At 38.2% G+C, this 22,873-nt stretch overlaps 1 protein-coding gene across 1 annotated transcript; it reads left to right on the top strand.

Annotated features, from left to right (window-relative positions):
- Positions 1–1,888: 1,888 nt before the first annotated feature.
- Positions 1,889–21,074, top strand: LOC100031975 (cytochrome P450 2J2-like). The gene is made up of 9 exons (XM_001381062.5): positions 1,889–2,332; positions 3,935–4,097; positions 7,869–8,018; positions 9,698–9,858; positions 11,734–11,910; positions 13,069–13,204; positions 15,940–16,127; positions 17,731–17,869; positions 18,303–21,074. The coding sequence occupies exons 1-9, from the start codon at positions 2,132–2,134 to the stop codon at positions 18,500–18,502; spliced, it is 1,515 nt and encodes a 504-aa protein (XP_001381099.2). The 5' UTR covers positions 1,889–2,131; the 3' UTR covers positions 18,503–21,074.
- The last annotated feature ends 1,799 nt before the right edge of the window (positions 21,075–22,873 follow it).

Below are 22,873 nucleotides of genomic sequence, written 5' to 3' on the forward strand. Positions count from 1 at the left end.
AAGACATAGAAAGAATCACAAAATGTAATATAAATAATTTCGACTACATCAAATTAAAAAGCTTTTGTACAAACAAAACCAATGTAACTAAAATCAGAAGCGAAACAACAAATTGGGGAAAAATTTTCATAGAAACCTCTGACAAAGGTTTAATTACTCAAATTTATAAAGAGCTAAATCAATTGTACAAAAAACCAAGCCATTCTCCAATTGATAAATGGGCAAGGGACATGGATAGGCAGTTTTCAGATAAAGAAATCAAAACTCTTAATAAGCACATGAAGAAGTGTTCTAAATCTCTTATAATCAGAGAGATGCAAATCAGAACAACTCTGAGGTATCACCTCACACCAAGCAGATTGGCTAACATGATAGCAAAGGAAAGTAATGAATGCTGGAGGGGATGTGGCAAAGTAGGGACATTAATTCATTGCTGGTGGAGTTGTGAACTGATCCAACCATTCTGGAGGGCAATTTAGAACTATGCCCAAAGGGCGACAAAAGAATATCTACCCTTTGATCCAGCCATAGCACTGCTAGGTCTTTACCCCAAAGAGATAATGGAGAAAAAGACTTGTACAAGAATATTCATATCTGCATTCTTTGTGGTGGCCAAAAATTGGAAAACGAGGGGATGCCCATCAATTGGGAAATGGCTGAACAAATTGTGGTTTATGTTGGTGATGGAATACTATTGTGCTAAAAGGAATAATAAAGTGGAGGAATTCCATGGAGACTGGAACAACCTCCAGGAAGTGATGCAGAGTGAGAGGAGCAGAACCAGGAGAATATTGTACACAGAGACTGATACATTGTGGTACAATCGAATGTAATGGACTTCTCCATTAGTGGCGGTGTAATGTCCCTGAACAATCTGCAGGGATCTAGGAGAAAAAAACACCATCCATAAGCAGAGGACAAACTGTGGGAGTAGAAACACCTAGGAAAAGCAACTGCCTGACTACAGCGGTTGAGGGGACATGACAGAGGAGAGACTCCAAGCGAACACTCTAATGCAAATACTAACAACATGGCAATGGGTTCAAATCAAGAACACATGTGATACCCAGTGGAATCACGCCTCGACTATGGAGGGTGGGGGGAGAGGAAAAGAAAATGATCTTTGTCTTTAATGAATAATGCTTGGAAATGATCAAATAAAATATTATAAAATTAAAAAAAGAAGTGGAAAAAATTACACACATAGGATTATAAAACAAAGGACATTCCAATTTCATGTATTTCTAGTGGAATTTTATTCCAACCATTCTAATTTATTCCAAAAAATCCAATTTACTTTTGTTAAATTGGAATTTTATGAGTTATATCCTCTTTCCTGATTATATGACAATTGTATTCTAATTGTGCTCAGATTTCATTTCAATTTTTCTAATTGTATTAGAATTTATTTTAATTATCACCATTTATTCCAATCAGACTATAGCATTATTTCAATGTAATTTTCTGAATAAAGCTGGAATTGTTTACTCCCAGTCGAGTTCATGAAACCCCACGTAGCCCTCACGGGTCCCCCGGCTCCTTCTACCTTAGTTCTCAAGCCTGTTTTCAGAGGCAGCTTGTCCTGGGGAGCAGAAGGCTGCCTTGAAGTCAGCTGAGCTGGGCTCCAACCAGGCTCTGAAACCTACACAGAGTTGGGTGCCCTTGTCAGGTTCCTGATCTGTCTAGACTTTTTCCTCTTCTCTTCCAAAGCAGAGGCTGACTCTCCGGGGTCCTTCCTGCCCCAAAGCTGTGGCTCTGTGATATGGGACCTACTAGAGGGTCCGTTCATGTGTGGGTGCCTCCCCTGGTCACTCCTGCCAAGTAATCTCTCCACTTCCCAGGAGACAAGCCCCGGCTTCCTTTCCTGGGGAGGCTTGTTTTTACTCTCTGCAGGCACGTCCTGGCTGAGGGCGGCGGGGTGGGGCACGGAAGAGAGGCTCGCACTTCCTGGAGCTCTCACTGGCTGGCTCACAAAACCCCGCCCTCTCAGCAAACCCAGGGAACTGACACAGCTCAGGCTTGATCTCTCCCTGGAACTCTTGGTCCTGGTGGCCCCTCTGCTGCTGCTGTTGCTGCTGCTGTAGAAGAACTCTCTTGGCTGGGCTGGCCTTGGTGCTGGAGCTGGAGGAGGATGCAGCTCCCTCTAGGAAACGTGCTCCCTTCCCTGCAGACCCTCCTCCTCTTCTCTGCCATTCTCCTGATCCTGGCCAGTTATGTGCAGAGGAGGAGGAGGAGGCAGCAGCTTAAATACCCCCCGGGGCCTCTTCGGCTGCCCATATTTGGCAACGTCTTCCAGATAGACACCACAAAAGCCCATGTCAGCGTCCAGGAGGTAAGGAGTGCGAGGGGAGTTCAAGAATCCACCAGCTGTGAGGTGGCAGAGGAACTGGGTGGCTACAAACCTGCCTGTGATCATCCCTGCTCGACTCTACCTGGAAGCAGCCTCTTATAATGGGGGGAAAAAAAAAAAACTTCTGGTTTAGAGCCGGGGGGGGAGGGGGGAGGGGGACAGCTGGGTTCCCCTCCTTCTTCTGACATTTACCTCCTTTGGGACTCGGAGAAACTCACATGTTCATCACTTCTGGGACAAGTCATTGTGGAGTAATTTTTTCTGTATGGCTCGGATCAGATGGTCATTGAGATCCCTTCTGAACTGTCATTCTGATCAAATGAGATGAAATATAAAAAAGTGCTTTGTAACTTTAGAGAAAAAGAGGAATGAGGGTATTTTTATTATCATCATCATCAAATGCAAAGTCAACAAACATTTGGTTTTTGTAGATTTCTGCTTTTTTTTTTTTAAGAATAATCCTAGCACCTCCCTCCTAGTGCTGTTGTAAAGATCAAATGAAATAATTTGAAAGTTCTTAGCACAGTGCTTGGTGCACATTAAGCATTTATAGACATACAGATGACAGATAGACTGATGGATGGACAGAGATATAGATAGATATGTATGTCTATATTATACATCAGATATTATTATTATCGATAAAATGAGAGGTAAGCGTCATGAGGAAGAGACTGTCTTATGGTTCTTTTTGATTCCTCAGCACTAAGCACAATGTGGCACTCAGCAGACACTTGAAAAATATTCATTAATTGACTGAGTGGCAGAAATTGAAGTATGAAGCCTCTGAGGTCCCTTCAAACATTTGACTCACAGGCTCTAAATCTGAGACTATTGATCATTTCTTTAAAATATTTTTGATAACTATATTTTAATATATTTGGTTCCCTTTATAATCCTAAATATTTTGTTTCATTCATTCAAAAGCTTTCTTCTGAGAAGGGATTCATAGGTTTCCCTAGACTACAAAAAAAAAGGTTAAGCATCAATATTCTAGGTCTCTGATCTTAGAATTTTGAACAAGTTGATCCAGGTGTCTGTTGCTCATTCATCTTATTGATGAATTCTGGTTGATAATTTGACACTGTAACATTCCTTCCTATTAAGTTGAGCAAATAAACACTGAATGTTAGCATTAATAAATGATTTATTAATTGGTAAGTTAATTACTGATTTATAATAAGTTAGAATTTTGCCATACTCACAAGGTGCTTTACAAAAGCAGGAAGCTTTTTTGATATGTCCCAGGTCCTAGTCTCTTCTAAAATCACTTAATATTCCTTTGCATGTATTCTGTGTTTACTTACCTATGGAGGGATCATTTCCTTCCCATGCCAACCCATCAAGGTAGTGAAAGATTCAATTTTTGTGACTGCCTGCTCAGCTCCTAGAACTCTGGGGACATAGTCATATGAATCAATGTTTGGTGGGATGAGCTGAACTCAATTAAAAGGGATTGCATCAGACTAATGGAGTGGACTCCACTGGAATTGATGTTTCACTAGCTAGAATGTCTGATAAAGTACAGATTAAAGTGTTTTGAAAGACAATGGAAGTTTGCTACTCAAACTAAATACTTTTCAGTTTGTCAGGAAATTTGGGAACATTTTCTCCATGGAACTATTCGGTGTTCCCATGATGACTGTAACTGGATTGCCACTAATAAAGGAAGTCCTAATCAACCAAGGCCAGGTGTTTGTTGATCGTCCCCAATTTCCTTTGCAGACTTACACCTTTAAATCAGTTGGTGAGTTCTTTCAATTATGATAAACATTTTTCCAGTTTTCATTTAAAAGTGTTTTTGACCTCTGGCCTTCATCCTATTCACACCCATATTATAAGAAATAGCCCTTTGACATATCCTTTCTTCATATCTAAGAGTGGAGTGAGGTGAGTAGATTAAACAGGAGAATAACAAGAATTTCAAAGGGTTCAAAATTCATCCCCTAAGAAGATCAGTTAAAGAAATCTGAGATATTCAACTTGAGAACAAAAAGACTTAGTGAAAAGGGGGAGAGATGGAGAACTTTCTACAGAGGTTTAAAGGTCTATTAATAGAAAAGGCATTAGACTTGTTCTCCTTACTATAAATGCTAAAAGAAATAAACCAGTTTCAAATGATGACAGTTGGAGAGGGGTTGTGGCAGGCTGAGACCCTTGGGTCCCAAGACAGTCAGCAATGCTGTCTTAGGCCCATAGAAAGTTCCCAGCCACTTTCACCCTTCTTTCTCTCCTTCTGCATCTAGGTTATATTTGTATGTAGAAACCCAGGCAAGGTTTTGGGTATATATCATGAAACCTAGGCAAACTCTTGCATTGTATCGTGTAACCTATAGTCACCCCATGGTCCTTCAATCCCTGTATGAGATGTACCCTAGAAATTCACTGATATATGGTATTTCAATGTATCACTTAAAGTCTCTCTGTAAAACATTGCCTATTACCATGTGTATAGAAAGTTTGGATAGAAATTCCAGCCTGTATTTCTCCCCCTATAAATGAGGATGTAACTTTCAATGAAGGACCTTGCTTGAAAATCCACAAGCCTGGCCCTCCTGATCCCACAGAATACATATAATTCTTCTTACTTGCCTTCAAGGACCCTAACTGTTGTCAAGCAAGTTCTGACAAGGGGTAAACATTGACTGAATACAAGGAAAACTTCCTAAATCAGAGCCAACCAAAATGAAAAATTTTTCCTGAAGAGTTTGTAGATCTCCGTCATTGGAAGTCTTCAAGCAAAAGTCACTCAGTATATTTGGTTGGTGTGTTTTTCTGGGTACAAATTTGATTGGATGTTATCTGATATTCTTTCTAATTCTGAAACTCTATGCATTTAAGATTCTGTCTTTAAAGCACTTGATGCACACAGTAGTATAAAAGACAGAAGGCATAGCAATCTGCAATCTGGAAGAATTTAGTAAAATCAAAGTCTGAGGTCAAAGACTTGGGTAGGATAGATGGTGACTAAGATAATGGTGGAAATAGATGAGAAGAAAGCAGAAGTTAACATGGATTTGAGATACCTATTTGTATTGTTATTCAGAAGAAAGGAGAGTCAATGTTATGACTTAAGGAATAAAGGCATGGAACAAAAAGCAATGGGAAGAATATCTTCTTAAGGCTTAGATAACTAAACTAAGGTTGCTTTGGTGTATAGCTCAAATATAAATGGGAGAAAAAAAAAGATTTGGCAATCACTGTCAAGATGTGATAGGGAATCATTAAGGATGGAGTAGAAATATTACCAAGAGTAGAAAGGGACTAGTTAAAGGTAGGTATTTCCATACAAGATGATCATAATGGTTCTGTTCAGTTTCAATGTTTTGGGTGTCTTTTATTCTTTACCACATCATTGATGGCCTTTCACCCAATCTTTCCATCTTTATCTGTGATAGATCATTTTCTGGTACCCTACATTTTAGCCAAAGTGTTCCAACTCCCCAACCCCATATGATTGGAGATTACAGAGTTAGATCTGCAAGGAAACTTCAAGGTCCTCTGCCATTTTGCAAATGAAGTGACCAAAATCAAGAGATATTGAGTGACTTGTGGAAAGTCACATAGCTAGTAAACTTTAGAGGCAGGATTTAAATCTACATCTTCTTAAGTCCAAGATCAAAGTTATATCCTCTGACCAAGACCACCAAAAAAAAAACAACCCTATAAACACACTGATGTCAAAGATATTATGCCTTGAACAGTATCTTTCCTACTCCAACTGTCCTTTCTCTGGTAGTAGAAAGCATTCCCCATTATAAGTCTTCCAGAATTGTCCTAGTCATTGCATTATTGGGAAGGCTTTTGATCTATCCCCATTGCAGATGATACTTGTTGATGGTTTAGGTAGATAATACTTCTCATTTTAAGAAATTATATTTATTCCAATGCTTTCTAGCATTTAAAATAGGAATATGTGTTGTATTTTTTAAAAGACTTTTTCTGCACTTATTGAGATAATCATGTAATTTATGTTAGTTTGGTTATTGAAATGGTCAAGTTTGCTCATATTAAACCAGCCTTGTATTGCTGGTATAAATTCTACTTAGTCAGAGTGAATGTAATGTGTGATAAATTGCTACAGTCTCCTTGCTATTTTATTTTAAATTTTTGCATCTATACTCATTAAAGAAATGGAACTATATTTTTTTCTTTGTTTTGCTCTTCCTGGCTTAGGTAACAGTACCATATTTGTATTATAAAAAGAATTTGGTAGAATTTCTTCTCTGCCTATTTTCCTAAATAATTTATTCAATATTGGGATTAATTGTTCTTTAGATATTTGATAGAATTCACTTGTGAATTCATCTGCTTCTGGATATTTTTCCTTAGGGAGTACATTGATGCTTTATTCAATTTCTTTTTTTCTGATATGGGATTATTAAGGGATTCTATTTCCTCTTTTGCTAATCTGGGCAATTTGTATTTTTGTAAATATTCATCAGCTTTACATAGATTGTCAGATTTATTGGCATGTAATTGGGCAAAATAGCTTCTAATGATTACTTTAATTTCCTCTTCATTGATGGTGAGTTCACTCTTCATTTTTTATACTAATTTTTTTTATTTTCTTCTTTCATTTTTATAATCAAATTAACCAACACTTTCTATTTTATTTGTCTTTTTCCCATGAAACCAATCCCTAATATTATTTATTAGGTCAATGGATCTATTCCTTTCGATTTTATTAATTTCTCCTTTGATGTTTAGAATGTCCAATTTAGTCTTTAATTGGAGATTTTTAATTTTTTCTAGTTTTTTTAGTTGCATGCCCATTTTATTGATCTGCTTTTCCCTTTTTACTTGATATAAGACTTTAAAGATGAAAATGTTCCTCTAAATATCTCTTTGGCTGAATCTCATGAATTTTGATATATTATCTCCTCATTGTATTTGTCATTAATGAAATTGTTGACTCTTTCAATTCCAGATTACATTGAAAAAAAAAAGGTAGACAATGAAGGTCTTTATGACACTTCCAACAACAGTACACCAAGGCATCCTGTCCTCTTATTAGCCCATGAAACTGTTGATGTTGGCAGGGGACACAAGAGATGCTTAGGTCCCACTCAGTGGATTTGGTCATCCAGATTAAGACTTAGGTTCCTCTTCTTCTCTGTATTGTCTTCTCAAAAACAGAAATTCATCCAGAGCCACTCATCTCTCACTGAAGAAACCAATAATTGGTACTCATATACCCCAAGGTCCAGGGACTGCTTATAGACCAAAAGCATCTCTGGACATTGACATCTTCCTCTGCTTTATCTTTGGAACTTTCAGGTTTTTCCACATGCTGTATTGGTTAGCAAGAGTGTTATCTCCATACTTAGTGTGAGTTCCTTAGAAACAGGGATTGACTACTTCTTTTCTGTTTGTATCCAATACATTGTTTGGCACATAAGTCCCCCCCCTTTTTAAGTGATTTTTAAATTGAATTCCATTGCTAGATGAATTAATGACCACACCAATAAAATTATAGCTTTTTGAAGTATTAAGATAAGTTATTATTAAAATTTAGGCTTACTCATGTCTAATGGTCAAGAATGGAAAGACCAAAGAAGATTTACCTTAATGACACTAAGGAATTTTGGCTTGGGAAAGAAGACCCTTGAACTTAGGATCCAGGAAGAAGCTACATACCTCATTGAGGCAATCAGAGAAGAAAAAGGTGAGCACTTGTCAGAAAGAGATGTGTTCCCTACTCAGTTTGTTATATTTTCATTTTTAACAAATTACATGAATTAACACATTTCCATACAAGTTTTCCTAAGTTATATGATTGAAATTATCCCTCTCCATCCCTTCTCTTCCCCTTCTCAGTGCTGGAATATGATTTGATCTGGATTATATATGTATTATCATGTAAGACATATTTCAAAATTGTTCATTTTAGTAAGTAATCTTATAAAACCAAACCCCAAAACATAAGCCCAAATGAACAATTGAAAAAATTGTTTTTCATCTACATTCTGACTCCAACATTTCTTTTTCTAGAAATGGAGAGCATTCTTTGCCATAAGTCCCTCATTCTCTTTAATGGCATTATAGTCATCTTCTGACACCAACTCACAAACTATTTGATCCCTTATTTCTTAAAGTGGCCCACATGGAGCCCTGCCTTGGCTGATTACTCAAAATTCTGTATAAACAAAGAAACATGTATTCATATCCCTTCCTCTATACTCTTCTGCTGCCATTCTCTTCCTTTTTATGTTCTTCCTCTTACTTCCTATTCATTCATTCATCTATTCCCTGTTCTAGGTTTCTTCCCTGTTATTTTCTTCTCTTTCTTCTTTTCTCTTCTGCCTTTGCTCATCTATTCCTTAGAATATATAAGTGGGTATTTACACACACACACACACACACACACACACACACACACATATGTATATATATTCATTCACAAACTAAATATATCCATATACTATGCTGTTTTCATTTTTTCATTTTCAATTTGGAATTATGCCCAAAGGGCTTTAAAAGAGCACCTTCCCTTTGATCCCGTCATACCGCTGCAGGCTTTGTACCCCAAAGAAATAATAAGGAAAAATACTTGTACAAAAATATTTATAGCTGTGGTCTTTGTGGTGGCAAAAAATTGGAAAATGGGGGGTGTCTATCGATTGGGGAATGACTGAACAAATTGTGGTATCTGTGGTGATGGAATACTATTGTGCTGAAAGGAATGATGAACTGAAAAACCTCCAGGAATTAATGCAGAGCAAAATGAGCAGAACCAGGAGAACCCAGTACACAGAAACTGAAACACTGTGGCACAATCAAGTATAACAGGCTTTTCTTCTAGTAGCAATGCAATGATCCAGGACAAAACTGAGGAATTGATGATAAAGAACTTTGGAAGTAGAAATGCAAAAGAAAACATAAGATTGATCATGTGGTTTGATGGGGATATGATTGGGGTTTTGATAGTAAAAGATCACTGTATTGCAAATATGAATAATAGTGGAATTGCTTGTCAGCACCAGAAGGGTGAAGGGAAGAGGGGTAGGAAAAATCAGGAATCATGCAACCATGGAAAAATATCCTAAACAAATTATTAAAAATAAATTTAAAATAGTGACATCAGTAACATGCTGAAAAAACATATTCCAAGTAAATCCTAAGCCTTGACTAAAATATAAAAAAGAAATTTACCTGCTCTTTTCTTTTTCTCAACCTTTTTAATTAGTCTCTGATTATGGAAAATAATAACAAACCAGATGTGTGTTGGAGGAGGTGAGCATGGAGGGAAAAATTGTTAAAGAAAAAAAGTTAGAAAGTGACACAAGGCTACTTTAACAAGCATGAGTGACACAATGAATAGCCCATTCTTTTTCTATTCCACAGGACAACCCTTTGACCCCCACTTTCAGATCAACAATGCTGTTTCCAACATCATCTGTTCTGTCACTTTTGGGAATCGTTTTGAATACCATGATTCTCAGTTTCGGGAGCTACTGAAGAGCTTGGATCAAGTCTCGGTGCTTCAAGCCAGTTGGGAGTGTCAGGTAAATAGACCATCGTCCTTCCTGGGAAGGGCCAACTCTGCTTCAGTTGGTTGTTTTCCTCCTTTCACAAGAAAAGAAACAAGCAAGTCTAAGAGAGGCTGGCAGGAGCCGAGTCTCTAAGCAGAGAAAGGGACTAGCAAATGGATTAAAGAAGAAATAAGAAGATTTTTATAAACAGTGGTATGAAAGACCATGCCTGAGGGATCTAAGCATTTCCAGAATTTCCAGATTTTCAACTGATGTTTTTCTAACATCTATTCCAAGATGAGCAATTTATCAACATTTATTAACTGCCTACTATATGCCAGGGACTGTGCAAGGTAATGGGGATACAGTAATAAAAATGAAGTAGATTGTGACCTTGAGTGGTTTACATTCTTTTGCTGATGGAGAAAACATGTGCTTAAGTTAGTGCAAATGAAAATAAAATTAAGCAAACCATTTTGGTAGAGTAGGCATTGGAAGCCAGGTGGAACAGGAGAGGCTTCATTTAGAAGCTTTTTACTTAGGCATAGTTTTTAAAGGAAACCAGAGGGTTTTATCAACATCACTTCAATGGGAGAATGAAAACAGATATATACAGTTACTGAAAAAGACAACAAAGAGACAGATAGAGTGATAGAGAGAAGAGATGCAAAGATGGCCAGAGAATCAGAATGAGAGAGACAGAAGAGACAGAGTAAGAAAGAGAAAGACATTTCTAAAGTGATTATATTAAAGGTTCATAAAGAACATTATATATATTTTTTTCCTCCAAACTTGGAGCCTTTGCACTTGCTGTTTCCTCATGCCTACAATGCTTTCCCTTTTAATCTTCGCCTCTTGGCTTCTTCAAGAATTACCTCAAATTTCACCTTTAGCTGCAAGATGTCTTCCCCAATGTCTCCAGTTCTTAATGTCTTCCCTTCTGAGATTCCTTTTCTATTTCTCTACATATATCTTGCATGTACATAGTTATTAACTTGTGTCTCCTATTAGAATATGAACTCATTTCCATCAATATATCATACCAATATCTTACAGTAATTGGTATTGGGGTTTTTTTCCTTCCTTTGTTTCCCTAATACTTAGCCCAATGCTTGGCACAGAGTAGGTGCTCACATGCTAATTACTTAATAAATACTTGTAGACAGACTGATTTTTTAATACCCTTGCAAAAACCCTTCTAACTTGTTACCATTTTCCTCAATTTAGAGATAAGGAAACAGAGGTAAAAAGAAATTAATGAGTTGATTCATACCTAATAAGTGTCTTAAATGGTATTCCAACTTGGGTCTTCCTGCACATCATCTACTCTACCTCCTAGTTGATCAATTAATGAGCCTCACCAAAATGTCATTTGCTCAAAATTTTATTTAACTCCTCAGGAGCCTGTCTATGGAAGGAAATGAGGAAGAATGGTAAATAATATTGACTAACATTTCCCTAAGAGGAGAAAATGGAAATTCAAGAGAAGAGAATTCTGTAGCATTTTTGGGAAAACACAAACTCAGGTGTTAGTAATTTCTCCCCAAAAGAATTTATTCTTTCCTTCCTTCCTTAAAGGTTGTGAGACTGACTGGGAAGGGGGAATAACTGATGACAGTCTTGAAGGGATATTAGGTGCATCAAGACATGGAAAGGGGGCTGGTATATGATACAAGAGATGGTTGCATGCTAGCTTGGATGCTATGAGTGCAACACTATGGGAGAAGAGGCAGTGGTTAAGGTAAGGATGATTTTGGAAGTTGTTAGACAAGGAATTAGAGTAAACTCTATGACACATTAAAAAGGCAAAAACCTAAGCCAGACTTAGAATAAGGAATTTAAAGGAATAAGACAGCCTAATAGGAACTGGCACTCATCCCTCCTTCTCTTCTCCTTTATATTATTTAGTTCTTCAATATAATTCCTTGGATAATGAAATTCTTGCCAGGAGCTCACAAAAAGCTCTTTAGAGAATTCAAGAAACTAGAATCTTTTGTAGTCCATGTGATCAAACAACATAAGGAAGATCAAAACTCAGAGGAAGCCCGGGACTTCATTGATGCTTATCTGAAGGAGCTGTCCAAGGTAATGGAGACAAAACAAAAAACATGCACAGTGTTCCAGGAAAAAAACAATTAGAGCTTTGGATGGGAGGGAGAAATATTTTAACATGTTCAAAATTCATATCTGCCTCATGATTTCAGCATCTTTCCACAATGACAAACTCGGAATATTACGAATATAACTAATTTTTCAATTTTACAGAAGTTATGTGGTGGATATGTGTGTGTGTGTGTGTGTGTGTGTGTGTGTGAATGCCTGTGGTAGTTTGCAGTTGTATTTGGGTGGTGGTGGTTCTGGGAAACTCACAGTTTTTATTTGGATTTAGAAGGAACCCAAGAGCTCATTGAATGCAATTTTCTGCCTTTACAAGTGAAGAAAATGAGTAACAGAGTAATTAATCAAATTACATCAGTCACATAACTAGTAGGAATCTGAGGTGGGATTTCTAACCAGGTCTTTCCACTTCCCAGTCAGTTATCCTACACACTACTCAGATTGGGATTAAGTCTTGGTCCTGATATTTTACTCTTATTAATTCATTTCCCTGTACCTTATTTTTCTCATCTATGAAATTCTGTGTGCCCTCAATTCAATAGAAATATTGTATGTATGTATATATATATATATATACATATATATTTGGTAAAACACTCTAAAATAAATTAAATGATCAGGAAAATATACAACCAAAATATAAATACTCCTGGGAATTTGTGTTTAGAAGAGACCAGTACCCATTGGTAAATTTGTGGGATGAATTTTCCAATCACCATCATATTGGACATTATTATTAATGTTGAAGCCTACCATTGTGAACAATCTATATGTTATCTTGAGTGTCCATATATTCACTCTGGAATATTCAGTAGACTTCATATGAATTGGGGGTCACATTTGGGGAAGGATTTTCATGAGTGGGAGAATATTAGAAGGAGGAAAGCCAGCATAATGGGGCCCTGTAATTCATGATCTAAGCAGTTTTGTTGGAGCAACAGGATATGTTTAGCCTAGACCAGAGAAGACCCCAAGGAATATGGAAGCTATTTTCTCATGAATCAAGATCTGTCATGAGGAGGAAGGATTAACTGGCCCTTCTTCATTTAGAGGGGAATTACTCATGTTTTAAGAGATATGATTTTTTTTAAATTAATCAACTAATGTTTCACTTTCTAATTTAAGGGTAACAATAGCTCTAGTTTTAATGAAGACAATTTAGTCTCATGTACACTGGATCTCTTCTTTGCTGGAACAGAGACAACTTCGACCACTCTGCGGTGGGCCCTGCTGTATATGGCCCTTTATCCAGAGATCCAAGGTATGGTGATGGTCCCAGCCCATAAAGAAGTCATGAACCCTTTTAGGATTCTGCCCAAAAGAAAAGCTCTTCTATTGATGTAGGGACATAAGATTTGAAAATAAGTTACATACATTATCTTGACTCATCTGTCATTAGAATACAGCATTGATTGCTGTCCTTCACAATCATGAGGATTCATTTTTGACATCAAAATTTTGTTCAGTTCCTCATTCAGTGGCAGTTGCTGGTCAGGACAAAGCGTGTAGGATTTGAAATCAGAAATATGTGGGTTCAAATCCTGCTACAAGTATTTACTAACCATGTGATCCTGAGCAAATCATATAGTTTGTCTCAATATCAGAATCTTCATTCATAAAATGGAGTTAATAATAGCCCATTTCCTCCTAAGGTTGTTCTCAAAATGAAATAAGTTAATGTGCATAAAATGCTTTGCAAAACGTAAAATGTTCCATAAATACTAGAACATCCCAAAATATCTCTAATTGGTCAGTAGGATACTAGTGGACCTGTAGACAGGAAATGAATCCTTGTGCACTTCATTTCTTAAGCATGTTTTGTTAAAAGGAGGACATTCAAAAGTAAAAAGCAGAGTCTCTGACCCAGCTCCCAGACACAGGAAAATACAAATTTCACTCTAATCCAGACTCTTAAATGGGAATTAATATAGTAAATTAAAGAATAAATTATAAAGAAAGGAAGAAAAACAAAACCAGGTCTTAGGGAGTTCAGAGTCTAGTGGGAGAGGTAACATGAAAACAGCTATGGACAAAAAATTATTTAGACATAATAGGAGAAACTTAAGAGAAATAAGGTCCTTCTCTGATCTTCCATTTTCCCCATCTATAAAATGGGAACAAAGACATCATAGACTTAGAAGAGACATGGTGGTTGTCTTTAAGAGTTTGAAGGGCTCTCGGGTGCAAAAGGGATGACACTTGCTCCATTTGGCCTCTGTGGGTAGAAGCAGTGGCAGTATGTGGAAGATGGAAGATGGGAAATCTGGTTGGAGGTAAGGACAACACCAACAAAGTGCTCCTCTAATGCCACAACAAGATGCATAAGGGACCCTGGGATCTCAAGTATATGTCAGAGGAGTTAATGGCTTTAGAAGTTTCACAGTGTTGGAAAGAAGAACTCCTTGAGGGCAGCCACTCTCTTTTGCCTTTTTGAATTGCTGGAGATTTGCAGAATGCCTGGCATAGAGCAGAGCCTTAAGTGAATACTGAATGGAAAGGCATTGAGCATAGTCCCAACAGTTGGGACATATCTGCTGAAGCCCAGCCAAGTAAAGTACCAAGCAGCTCACTCCAAGAACCAGGACACCTTCGAAATATGGTTTCAATACCTCCCTTTCTCTCCTCTGACACTCTAACCATTCTGTTCCAGCCCTTTATCCCCTGAACAACTGCAATAGCCTGCTAATGGGTGTGCCTGAACCAAGTCACTCCTCACTCCAATCCATCCTCCATTCAATCTCCATTGAGTGATTTCCCCAATCAACAAATTCCAATCACACACACACACACACACACACACACACACAGGCACATTCAATAAACTTTAGTGTCTTCTTATCACTCCAGGATCAAATATCAAATGCTGTATTTCCATTCAAAGCTCTTCATAATCAGACTTATCCTCCCTTTCCAGGCTCCTCACGCTTTACTCCCTAACACATCCTATTTGATTCAGTTGTGTTGGCCTCCTCACTGACCACTGAGTAGGTCCCTCCACTTCTCAGCTCAAGGCATTTTCTCTGGCTTTCCCATCATGCATTCCTGGAGTGCTCTCCTGCTCCATCTCTGCCTCCTGGCTTTCCTGGCTACCTTCAGGTCCCAGATGAAATGTCCCTTTCAGCAAAAATCCTTTCTCAGTCCTTTTCATCTTGGACTGATTCTTTCCCATTTGCCCTGCTTGTTTCCTATTTGCTGCCATGTTGTCTTTCTCACTAGCCTGTGCATTTCTTGAGCACCAGGTCTCTCTCCTTTGCCTTTCTCTGTCTCCTCAGCATATAGCACTGTGCCTGACATAGAATAAATGGTTGAGTCAAATGACCTTTGTTCTAAAACTGCCATGATCTTAAGAATTGCCCTCTCCACGTGATTGACTTGGAAGTCAGGGTTCAAAGGACAATACATGTAAAGCAAGAAGTGACCTCAGAGACATTCTATCCAACTTGATCATTCTAGCATCAGGGGAAATGAGGCCCCAAGAGGTTCAGGGAGTTTCCCAAGAATTCCCAAACAGTAATGATTGAGCTGATATTCAAACCTAGGCTTTCTGTCTCTACCTCCAGGATGCTTTCCATGGTGACACATTCCAAAACATATTCCCAACAAAACAAATGTTCTTATTTGCCATTAATATGCTATATCTCTACCTTTCCATGCCATAGGGGTTTGTAACTTTGCTGAAGTGTCAAGCCAGACTTTCATCCAATCAATCATGGGTTTGAGTGTGCTTTTCACAGTTAATCAGAGAAAACTGGATGTGGGGAAAGAGAGCACTGAGTTCAAATCCACTCTCAGATATTTCCTATATGGGTAACTCTGAGCAAGTTAATTATATTCTGTCCACTTCATCTATAAAATGGAGATATCATTGCACTGATCTCCTGGAATTGTTGTGATGATTAAATGGGATAATATTTATAAATATTTATAAATATTTTGTAAACCTATACATATGAGCTATTATTTGAGTCTCAAAAAACCATCTTCCTCTTTTTCCAGGTAAAATACAAGCTGAGATTGACAGGGTGATTGGCCACTCCCGGCAGCCCACCATGGCTGATAGAGAAAATATGCCCTATACTTATGCAGCCATCCATGAAGTCCAGAGAATGGGCAATATCATTCCTCTCAATGCAGCCAGGGTGGCCACAGTTGATACCACACTGGCAGGATACCATGTGCCAAAGGTAAGTGGCGTTTTCTCTTAGGAGATGAGGTTAGAAGAGGATACAACAAAAATCATCAACTTTACAACAAGGCTTCTTGCCTTAGGGTTCATGAGCCTGGTGTGTGTGTGTGTGTGTGTGTGTGTGTGTGTGTGTGTGTGTGTACATGCACATGTGTGTATAAATCATTGCCACATAATTGATTTGCTTTGTAACTTTATTTCATTTGATATATTTAAATGCATTTTCTGAGGGTTCCCTAAGCTTCACCAGGCTGACTGCCAATGCCTTCCTTGGCACACAGGGAAAGATCATTGGACTCAAATCTTAGTCATTGATTTCCCCAGTCAGACAAGAAAGAGCCTTGGACTAGGTGTCCGGAGCCTGAATTTACAGACATCTACTTGGGTCCTATTTTTGACATTTTGAAAGTTTCCCTCTTTGGGACTCAGTTTACTCTTCTGAAAAAGGACACTCTAAGAATAAGAACTATTATTATTAATATTAATAAAACTGAAAATTGGGTTTAGAAAGTACCCTTAGACATGGACTGCAAGGGAACAGCGTGTCAGAGCTGAGAAGGGCCTTGGAGGAGAGAATGTCAGAGCTGGGAAGAGTCTTAGAACTCAGAATGTCAGAACTGGGTGAAGAATTCAGGATCATTTCAGTAAAGACAGCAAAGCTGAGAAGAAGGAACTCACCCACAGTCTCCAGTCCCAAAAGGAGTATCTGCGATAGCCAGTGTTTGACTTCCCCTCTTCCAGCTCCAAAGCCTGCCTTGCTTCTCTGGGCATCTTTGACACCCACTGAGAGCAGAGTGGGGCGATGACCTTCCTGGATCTGGACCCATAATAATAGGAGCACAGGGGCTCTCCTGGGGCTTTTCCCAGGTTGTCCCAAATGAACAAACAATATCACCTGAGATGGCAATGATGTCTCAGGCAAGATGGACAAGTAGAATCAGGTGTACATTGACCACAGAAGCCCTCAGATTGTGCATCAGGGAACCAACTGGCTCCACCCCAGGCTGCAACTTTTAAAGGAGAAACATTAGGCTCTGGAGACTGAATAGAAATCATGTTAATGAATAAATATGATAACTCTGAGGTTCACTGATCCTTAGTAGCTCTTAAGCATTTCCCTTCCATCATCCACACAATTCAATTCCATAAATGATTGTTAAGCATCTTCTGTGTACCAGGTGTTAAACACTGCTGAGAATAAAACATGGGTCTTCTGATCTGAGCTTCATTTCTTTTTTCATCTACTGAGCTGATAATCATGTGTAAGACCCTTTGATGAACAGAGAACAGAGAAGAAAGGATAATGAGCATAGGAAGAGCATTTGTAGCCCATAATAAATATCGTCTCTTTTGTCCTCACAACCACCTGGGGAAGAGGATGCTGCAATCACACCTGTTTACCAGATGAGGGAACTGAAACAGAGGGAAGGGACTTACCTCGGGTCACATAACCAATTACTATCTAGCTATTAAAAAAACTTTGTTGTCTCTGGAAATCCTTTGCTCTCTGACATTCATTCTCTAGTCTGGAAAATTAGAGGATGCCCAGGGACATTCCTCCTCAATGTTTCTTGGACTCAGATCCTTCTCTTTATTTCCAGGGGACCTGGCTGCTGACCAATCTGACTGCTTTGCACAGGGACCCCAAGGAGTGGGCTACCCCTGAAACCTTCAACCCAGAACATTTTCTGGAGAATGGTGAATTTAAGAAAAGAGAGTCCTTTCTGCCTTTCTCAGCAGGTGAGTCAAACTCATGGGGAAGGCAGCCCTCGGCCAGGGGGCACTAACCTTCCTAGGATTGAAATACTTTGCAAATCCCACCCGTAAGCCTCACAATCACATGTCAGTGCCTGAATTAGTATTATTCCCTGGTCAGGAAAATGTATCACAACAAAAGGAAACCTTTAAAATCTTCTTTAAAGTGTGCAAGAAAGACAGCATCCCTTTGAGGCTCTACATTTCATCTAAGACACCTACGAACAATCTGGTCTACACCATTCATCCATTGTGGAGGTCTGGTGGTTGCTTGTTGAGCGTAACTTATAAAAGTTACACATATGTATGTGTGTGTGTATATGTTTATATATCTGCATGTGTATATACACACATAGCATCTGTCTGTCTGTGCCAAGCTTTGGTGGATTCATTGTTTCCTGATCTCTTTGCCTTTCAGGGAAGAGGGTCTGCCTGGGAGAACAGCTGGCTCGGGCTGAGCTCTTCATTTTCTTCACTTGCCTGCTTCAGAGATTCACATTCCAGGCTCCCCCAGACACCCAGCTGAGTCTGGACTTCCGAACTGGCATGACCGTCTCTCCTGCCCCCTACAAAATCTGTGCCATTCCTCGGGAGACAGAGCCCAAGCTTAGCTTGTAGAGGACCCTGTCCAGGTCTAGTGGGGAAGGACCTGGAATCCACCTCATTCTCCATAGTCACCTATCCTGCCCTTTGGAACTTTGGTGGGGAATGGAAGAGAAGTCAAGGAGGGAAGAAGATGAAGACAAAGAGTGAGAGAGACAAAGAGAGTTTTGGCCAAATCTGAATCTCCCTGCTCAGAAAAAGGAGAGGCAGAGTTTTTATTGTATTTGGAGATTGAAGACCGGGTTCAAATCCCAGCTCTGCTAATTACTAACTTTGAGCAACTTTGAGTCACTTAAATCTCTCTCCCTGACTCAATTTCCTTAACTATAAAATGGGGAAGAACCTCTCTAAGGTCCCTTCCAGTTCTATTTCTAAAATCTTTTGAAGACATGAACAGAGAGAGAGAAACAATGCTTTTCCTCTCCTGTCTCAAGCATTGGGGCCAGAGAATACTTTTGTTTGTTTGACTGGTTGCTTACTCATCTCCTACTCTTATAATTCATGTAATAAAAGTGACTTTGGGGGAAGTTTCAGATACTTTAGGTGAGTTTCAGTAGCTGTGCATATGCTCATGGGGAGGATCTTTAGAAATTATCAACTCCTTGTGGTTAGAGACTGTTTTATTATGTCTTTGGATCTCTGGTCCCCAGATACTGTGCCTTGAATGGAGAAGGAGTCCAAGCAATCCTTGCCAATTTTTTCATCTTTAAATCACTAATGTTTTTTCCAAGTATATTCATATTAATTATTTCCTTTGATTTTCACAATATGAAAATATTATCCAGTCATCTGATGTGCTGGGTTCCTCTTTCCTATTAAAAACCTTGTTATAGATAATAAATCCTAATTACTCCAATATCAGTTGCAATCACCTAGGAACAGTAACACTCCCACTTTGAGTATGTAACCCTATAATCAATATGCTTTTAGTAAGGCTGCGTTTGGTGGCCATCCTCAAAACTGACTATATTGACTATATAATTGACCATCAACAAGCCTAAACCCAATTATCTATAAACATTGTCTTGTAATTGTTGACCAGATCACTAGATGAGTTGAGGTCTTCCCTTCCTCCAGGGCCATAGCAGTCTTTATAACTAAAATTGTACTTAAAGAAATCGTTCCCAGATTTGGACATCCTGCATATATTGATTCAGATAGAAGGACTCACTTTACAGACTCCATTTTGACTCCAATTCTCTCCCTCCTCAGTGTGAAACTATCATATTCCATTACACCTGAAGAACCATGTAGATAATAGGCATGTGTTGTTGGAGACTCTTCCCTCTAGGCCACTCCTATAATTCTGTACTATCAACACCAGTGGTCCTCATTCCTGTCTGAAACCACTATTCAAACACCCCATGCAGCCCATTCAAAGGACAGCTTTCTGTAACTACCGCCATGACCACTATTTCCCCTGGACAGCCCTCAAGAAGAAAACATTGCCACCACCTCAGATCAACAGCTGTCAACCCAACAGCATCCATCACCAGCGGTCCCTGATAATTCATGCCAGCATCTCCAAAAAGCTCTGATTCTTCTCTTTTTTTTCCTCTTCTTCAATTGCCATCTGCGTTCCTTAGTTGTGGAATGCCATTTCTGGTTCATGCATTGCCCACAGAGGAATATCCTTATGGATGTTTAGATTGTATCCTCACACTCCCAAATTTATCTAGGGGGGACTAAAGGAGGGTCTGTGACCAGGAAATCAACAATTAACAGATTAACCCATGCTTGGAGTGTGGTTTTTAGAAAAAAAATGTAGTATGAATTATATTAAGAATTTAATCCCAAGGAAAATTCTGTATATAACCAGAAAAATTTAGTCCCAGGATAATATGTGAGTTATACTTGAAAAGTATTTACATTGCTAGAGTAACTTTAAGTGCGTGCTAATCTATTATCTGTAAGTTACTATGTTAATCATGAGTAAATCAATCCATCTGACAATGTTCTCTAAGCAAACTAGCTGATACAGGAAGTTATAGAAAGTGATGGTCACCAAATAAATACTCATTGAGGTCTCCATTCCTGCCAGGTGTGGAAGAGACTTGGGAAGTGTGGAAGAAACTTGGAAGGTCCAAAAATGGTCTCCAAGACAACTTGAATGCTTTTTTGTGGGGGGAAAAGAGGGTGGGAATAGATAGGAAACTATACGAGCATGTGTGCTTTGTAAAATATGCTCTCAGATTTTGATATGGGGAGAACCTACAGACTTCAGGCCCTGTGATGTCTCTGCTACAATAAAGTCATATATTTACCCAGAAGAATCTCCCAGCATCCTATTTTTACAAGTATAGCCAAGATATTATGGTTCTCTGTTCCTGTCAAGGTTCCCACTTCTTTTTAGAGATGCTTACACAAGATAGAGTTCTATAAAGATAATGGACAATCTCTCAATACCCCATCCAGACAGAAAACTCATGTTAACCAAGATCATGTTGCTCCAAGTATTTATGTTCCCCTTTATTCCTATTTTTATAGGAATATGATCTGTAAGCTCATAATGAAGTCCTTGTATCAACTGATGTTGTTTTAGATCCATTTAATTGGTAAATTGTAAATAAACTGATCATGCTCAGAATACTTTTCCTCAGTTTCTCTAATTCACAAATTTCAGTTTGGACCTGAAAGGGAATAAGAAGTAGATCCATTTTATAGATGGAGAAATGGAAAGAAATTTCCTAAATCTATAGCTAGAATTTAAAATAATAGTAATAATAATATTTTTTTCCTGGAAAATGAGATGGAGATAATAATCTTCCAGTATTTGAAGGTAGACCCAACAAAGCCAGGTCAAAGTGACTTCATGTTTCTTTGAATAGTGTAACATGTAAGATATGCAAAAGACTGGTTTAGGGATAAAAATATGTATTAATCCATCACATAACCAATAGATTGGGAGATCAGTGATCCTCTTGATGATCAAAAAAACAGAAAATTTGGGAGCAGCTGGGTAGCTCAGTAGATTGGCCTAGAGATGGGAGGTCCTAGGTTCAAATCTGGCCTCAGACACTTCCCAGCTATGTGACCCTGGGCAAGTCACTTGACCCCCATTGCCTAGTCCTTACTACTCTTCTGCCTTGGAGCCACTACACCGTATTTACTCCAAGATGGAAGGTCAGGGTTTTTTAAAAAACACAGAAAATCCCATCAAATAGGATTGTAATATATGATTTGGGAGCTCATAATTCAGTTCCTCCCTTGGACATCCCAAGACATATCTGATTGGTGAATAGTTAATTATGAGGTTGACAATTAAGACTCTCAACTCCTCGGTACCTCCATAGATGCTATGGGAAAATTCAGGTCATGAACTTAGCAGGAAGAACCTCATCAATTAACCAGGTTAATTGGAGGGAAGCATTTTTGGAGTTCCTAGAAGCAAAGGGAATGTATAAGTCAAAACACTGAATTAATCCTCTCCTAATCTAGGCACCTGACATGGAAATTAATACATTATATAAAGAATAAATACTCACAAATCTGATTCTTGGGGAAATTGTGCCTTAGTTTCCCCAATGAATCACTCCAGATCTCATACTTATACATTTCATGGAAAGTAAGGGAATTTTTTAGAGACTAATGTTTATATTTACAGATAGTCATTGGGGGCACTAACCTGACGCAAGGGCTTTACAATATAAAATAACAGCATGTCAGAGAGATACAAGAGGGATTGGTGGCACAATCTCCACTTTCCAGTACACTGTGTCCAAGGCCTTAAAGTCTCATGATGCAGATGTCTTATTTCTGGGCATATTTTCTATTTCTGTCACCTTTCTCTCCTTAGGCTATCTACAATAATTCTGGTCTTCAGAAGATTTTCTGGCAATTCTACTTTTCCCATTCTAGGACTCATAACAGCTTTCCATAAAATTGCTTGAAAAATAGATCTTATTACAATTTAATAAAGTCACTAGATTTTTTGGCATTGCCAATAATTAGTTTATCCAGTGAATGTTAAATCAAACTTTATGATTCTAATCTTATTAATATAAAATATATCTAATTATGATCTTTGGAACAAGAGAATTTGTATTCCTTATACTTCTTTCTGTTCTTTACATCTATGTAAATCAGGTACTTATTTTGGAAACTGCCAATAACAGACTAAAAGGAAATTCAAAAGAATCTATGAGGCTCTAACTTTATGAATTAGCTTGTCTAGTTAAAAAAATTTTGATATATGCATGATTTCTACAAATAAGTTTTAGAACATGCTCAACACTTTTGAATCCCATGAGAAACATTTATATTTGACATATATAATCATCTGATCTTTCTACTTTCACTTTAATTATTTATTTCCTTAATTTACTTATTATATCATTCCCATTGTTTATTGCTTATGGTTTATATCATTTACTTATTATTCACTTT

Source organism: Monodelphis domestica, chromosome 2 (assembly GCF_027887165.1).
Source record: "Monodelphis domestica isolate mMonDom1 chromosome 2, mMonDom1.pri, whole genome shotgun sequence".
Taxonomy (NCBI): domain Eukaryota; kingdom Metazoa; phylum Chordata; class Mammalia; order Didelphimorphia; family Didelphidae; genus Monodelphis; species Monodelphis domestica.

Coding starts and splice junctions, on each gene's coding strand:
- LOC100031975 (XM_001381062.5), top strand. CDS start 2,132: ATGCAGCTCCCTCTAGGAAACGTGCTCCCTTCCCTGCAGACCCTCCTC. Junction 2,333..3,934: donor CCCATGTCAGCGTCCAGGAG/GTAAGGAGTGCG, acceptor AATACTTTTCAG/TTTGTCAGGAAATTTGGGAA. Junction 4,098..7,868: donor TTACACCTTTAAATCAGTTG/GTGAGTTCTTTC, acceptor ATTAAAATTTAG/GCTTACTCATGTCTAATGGT.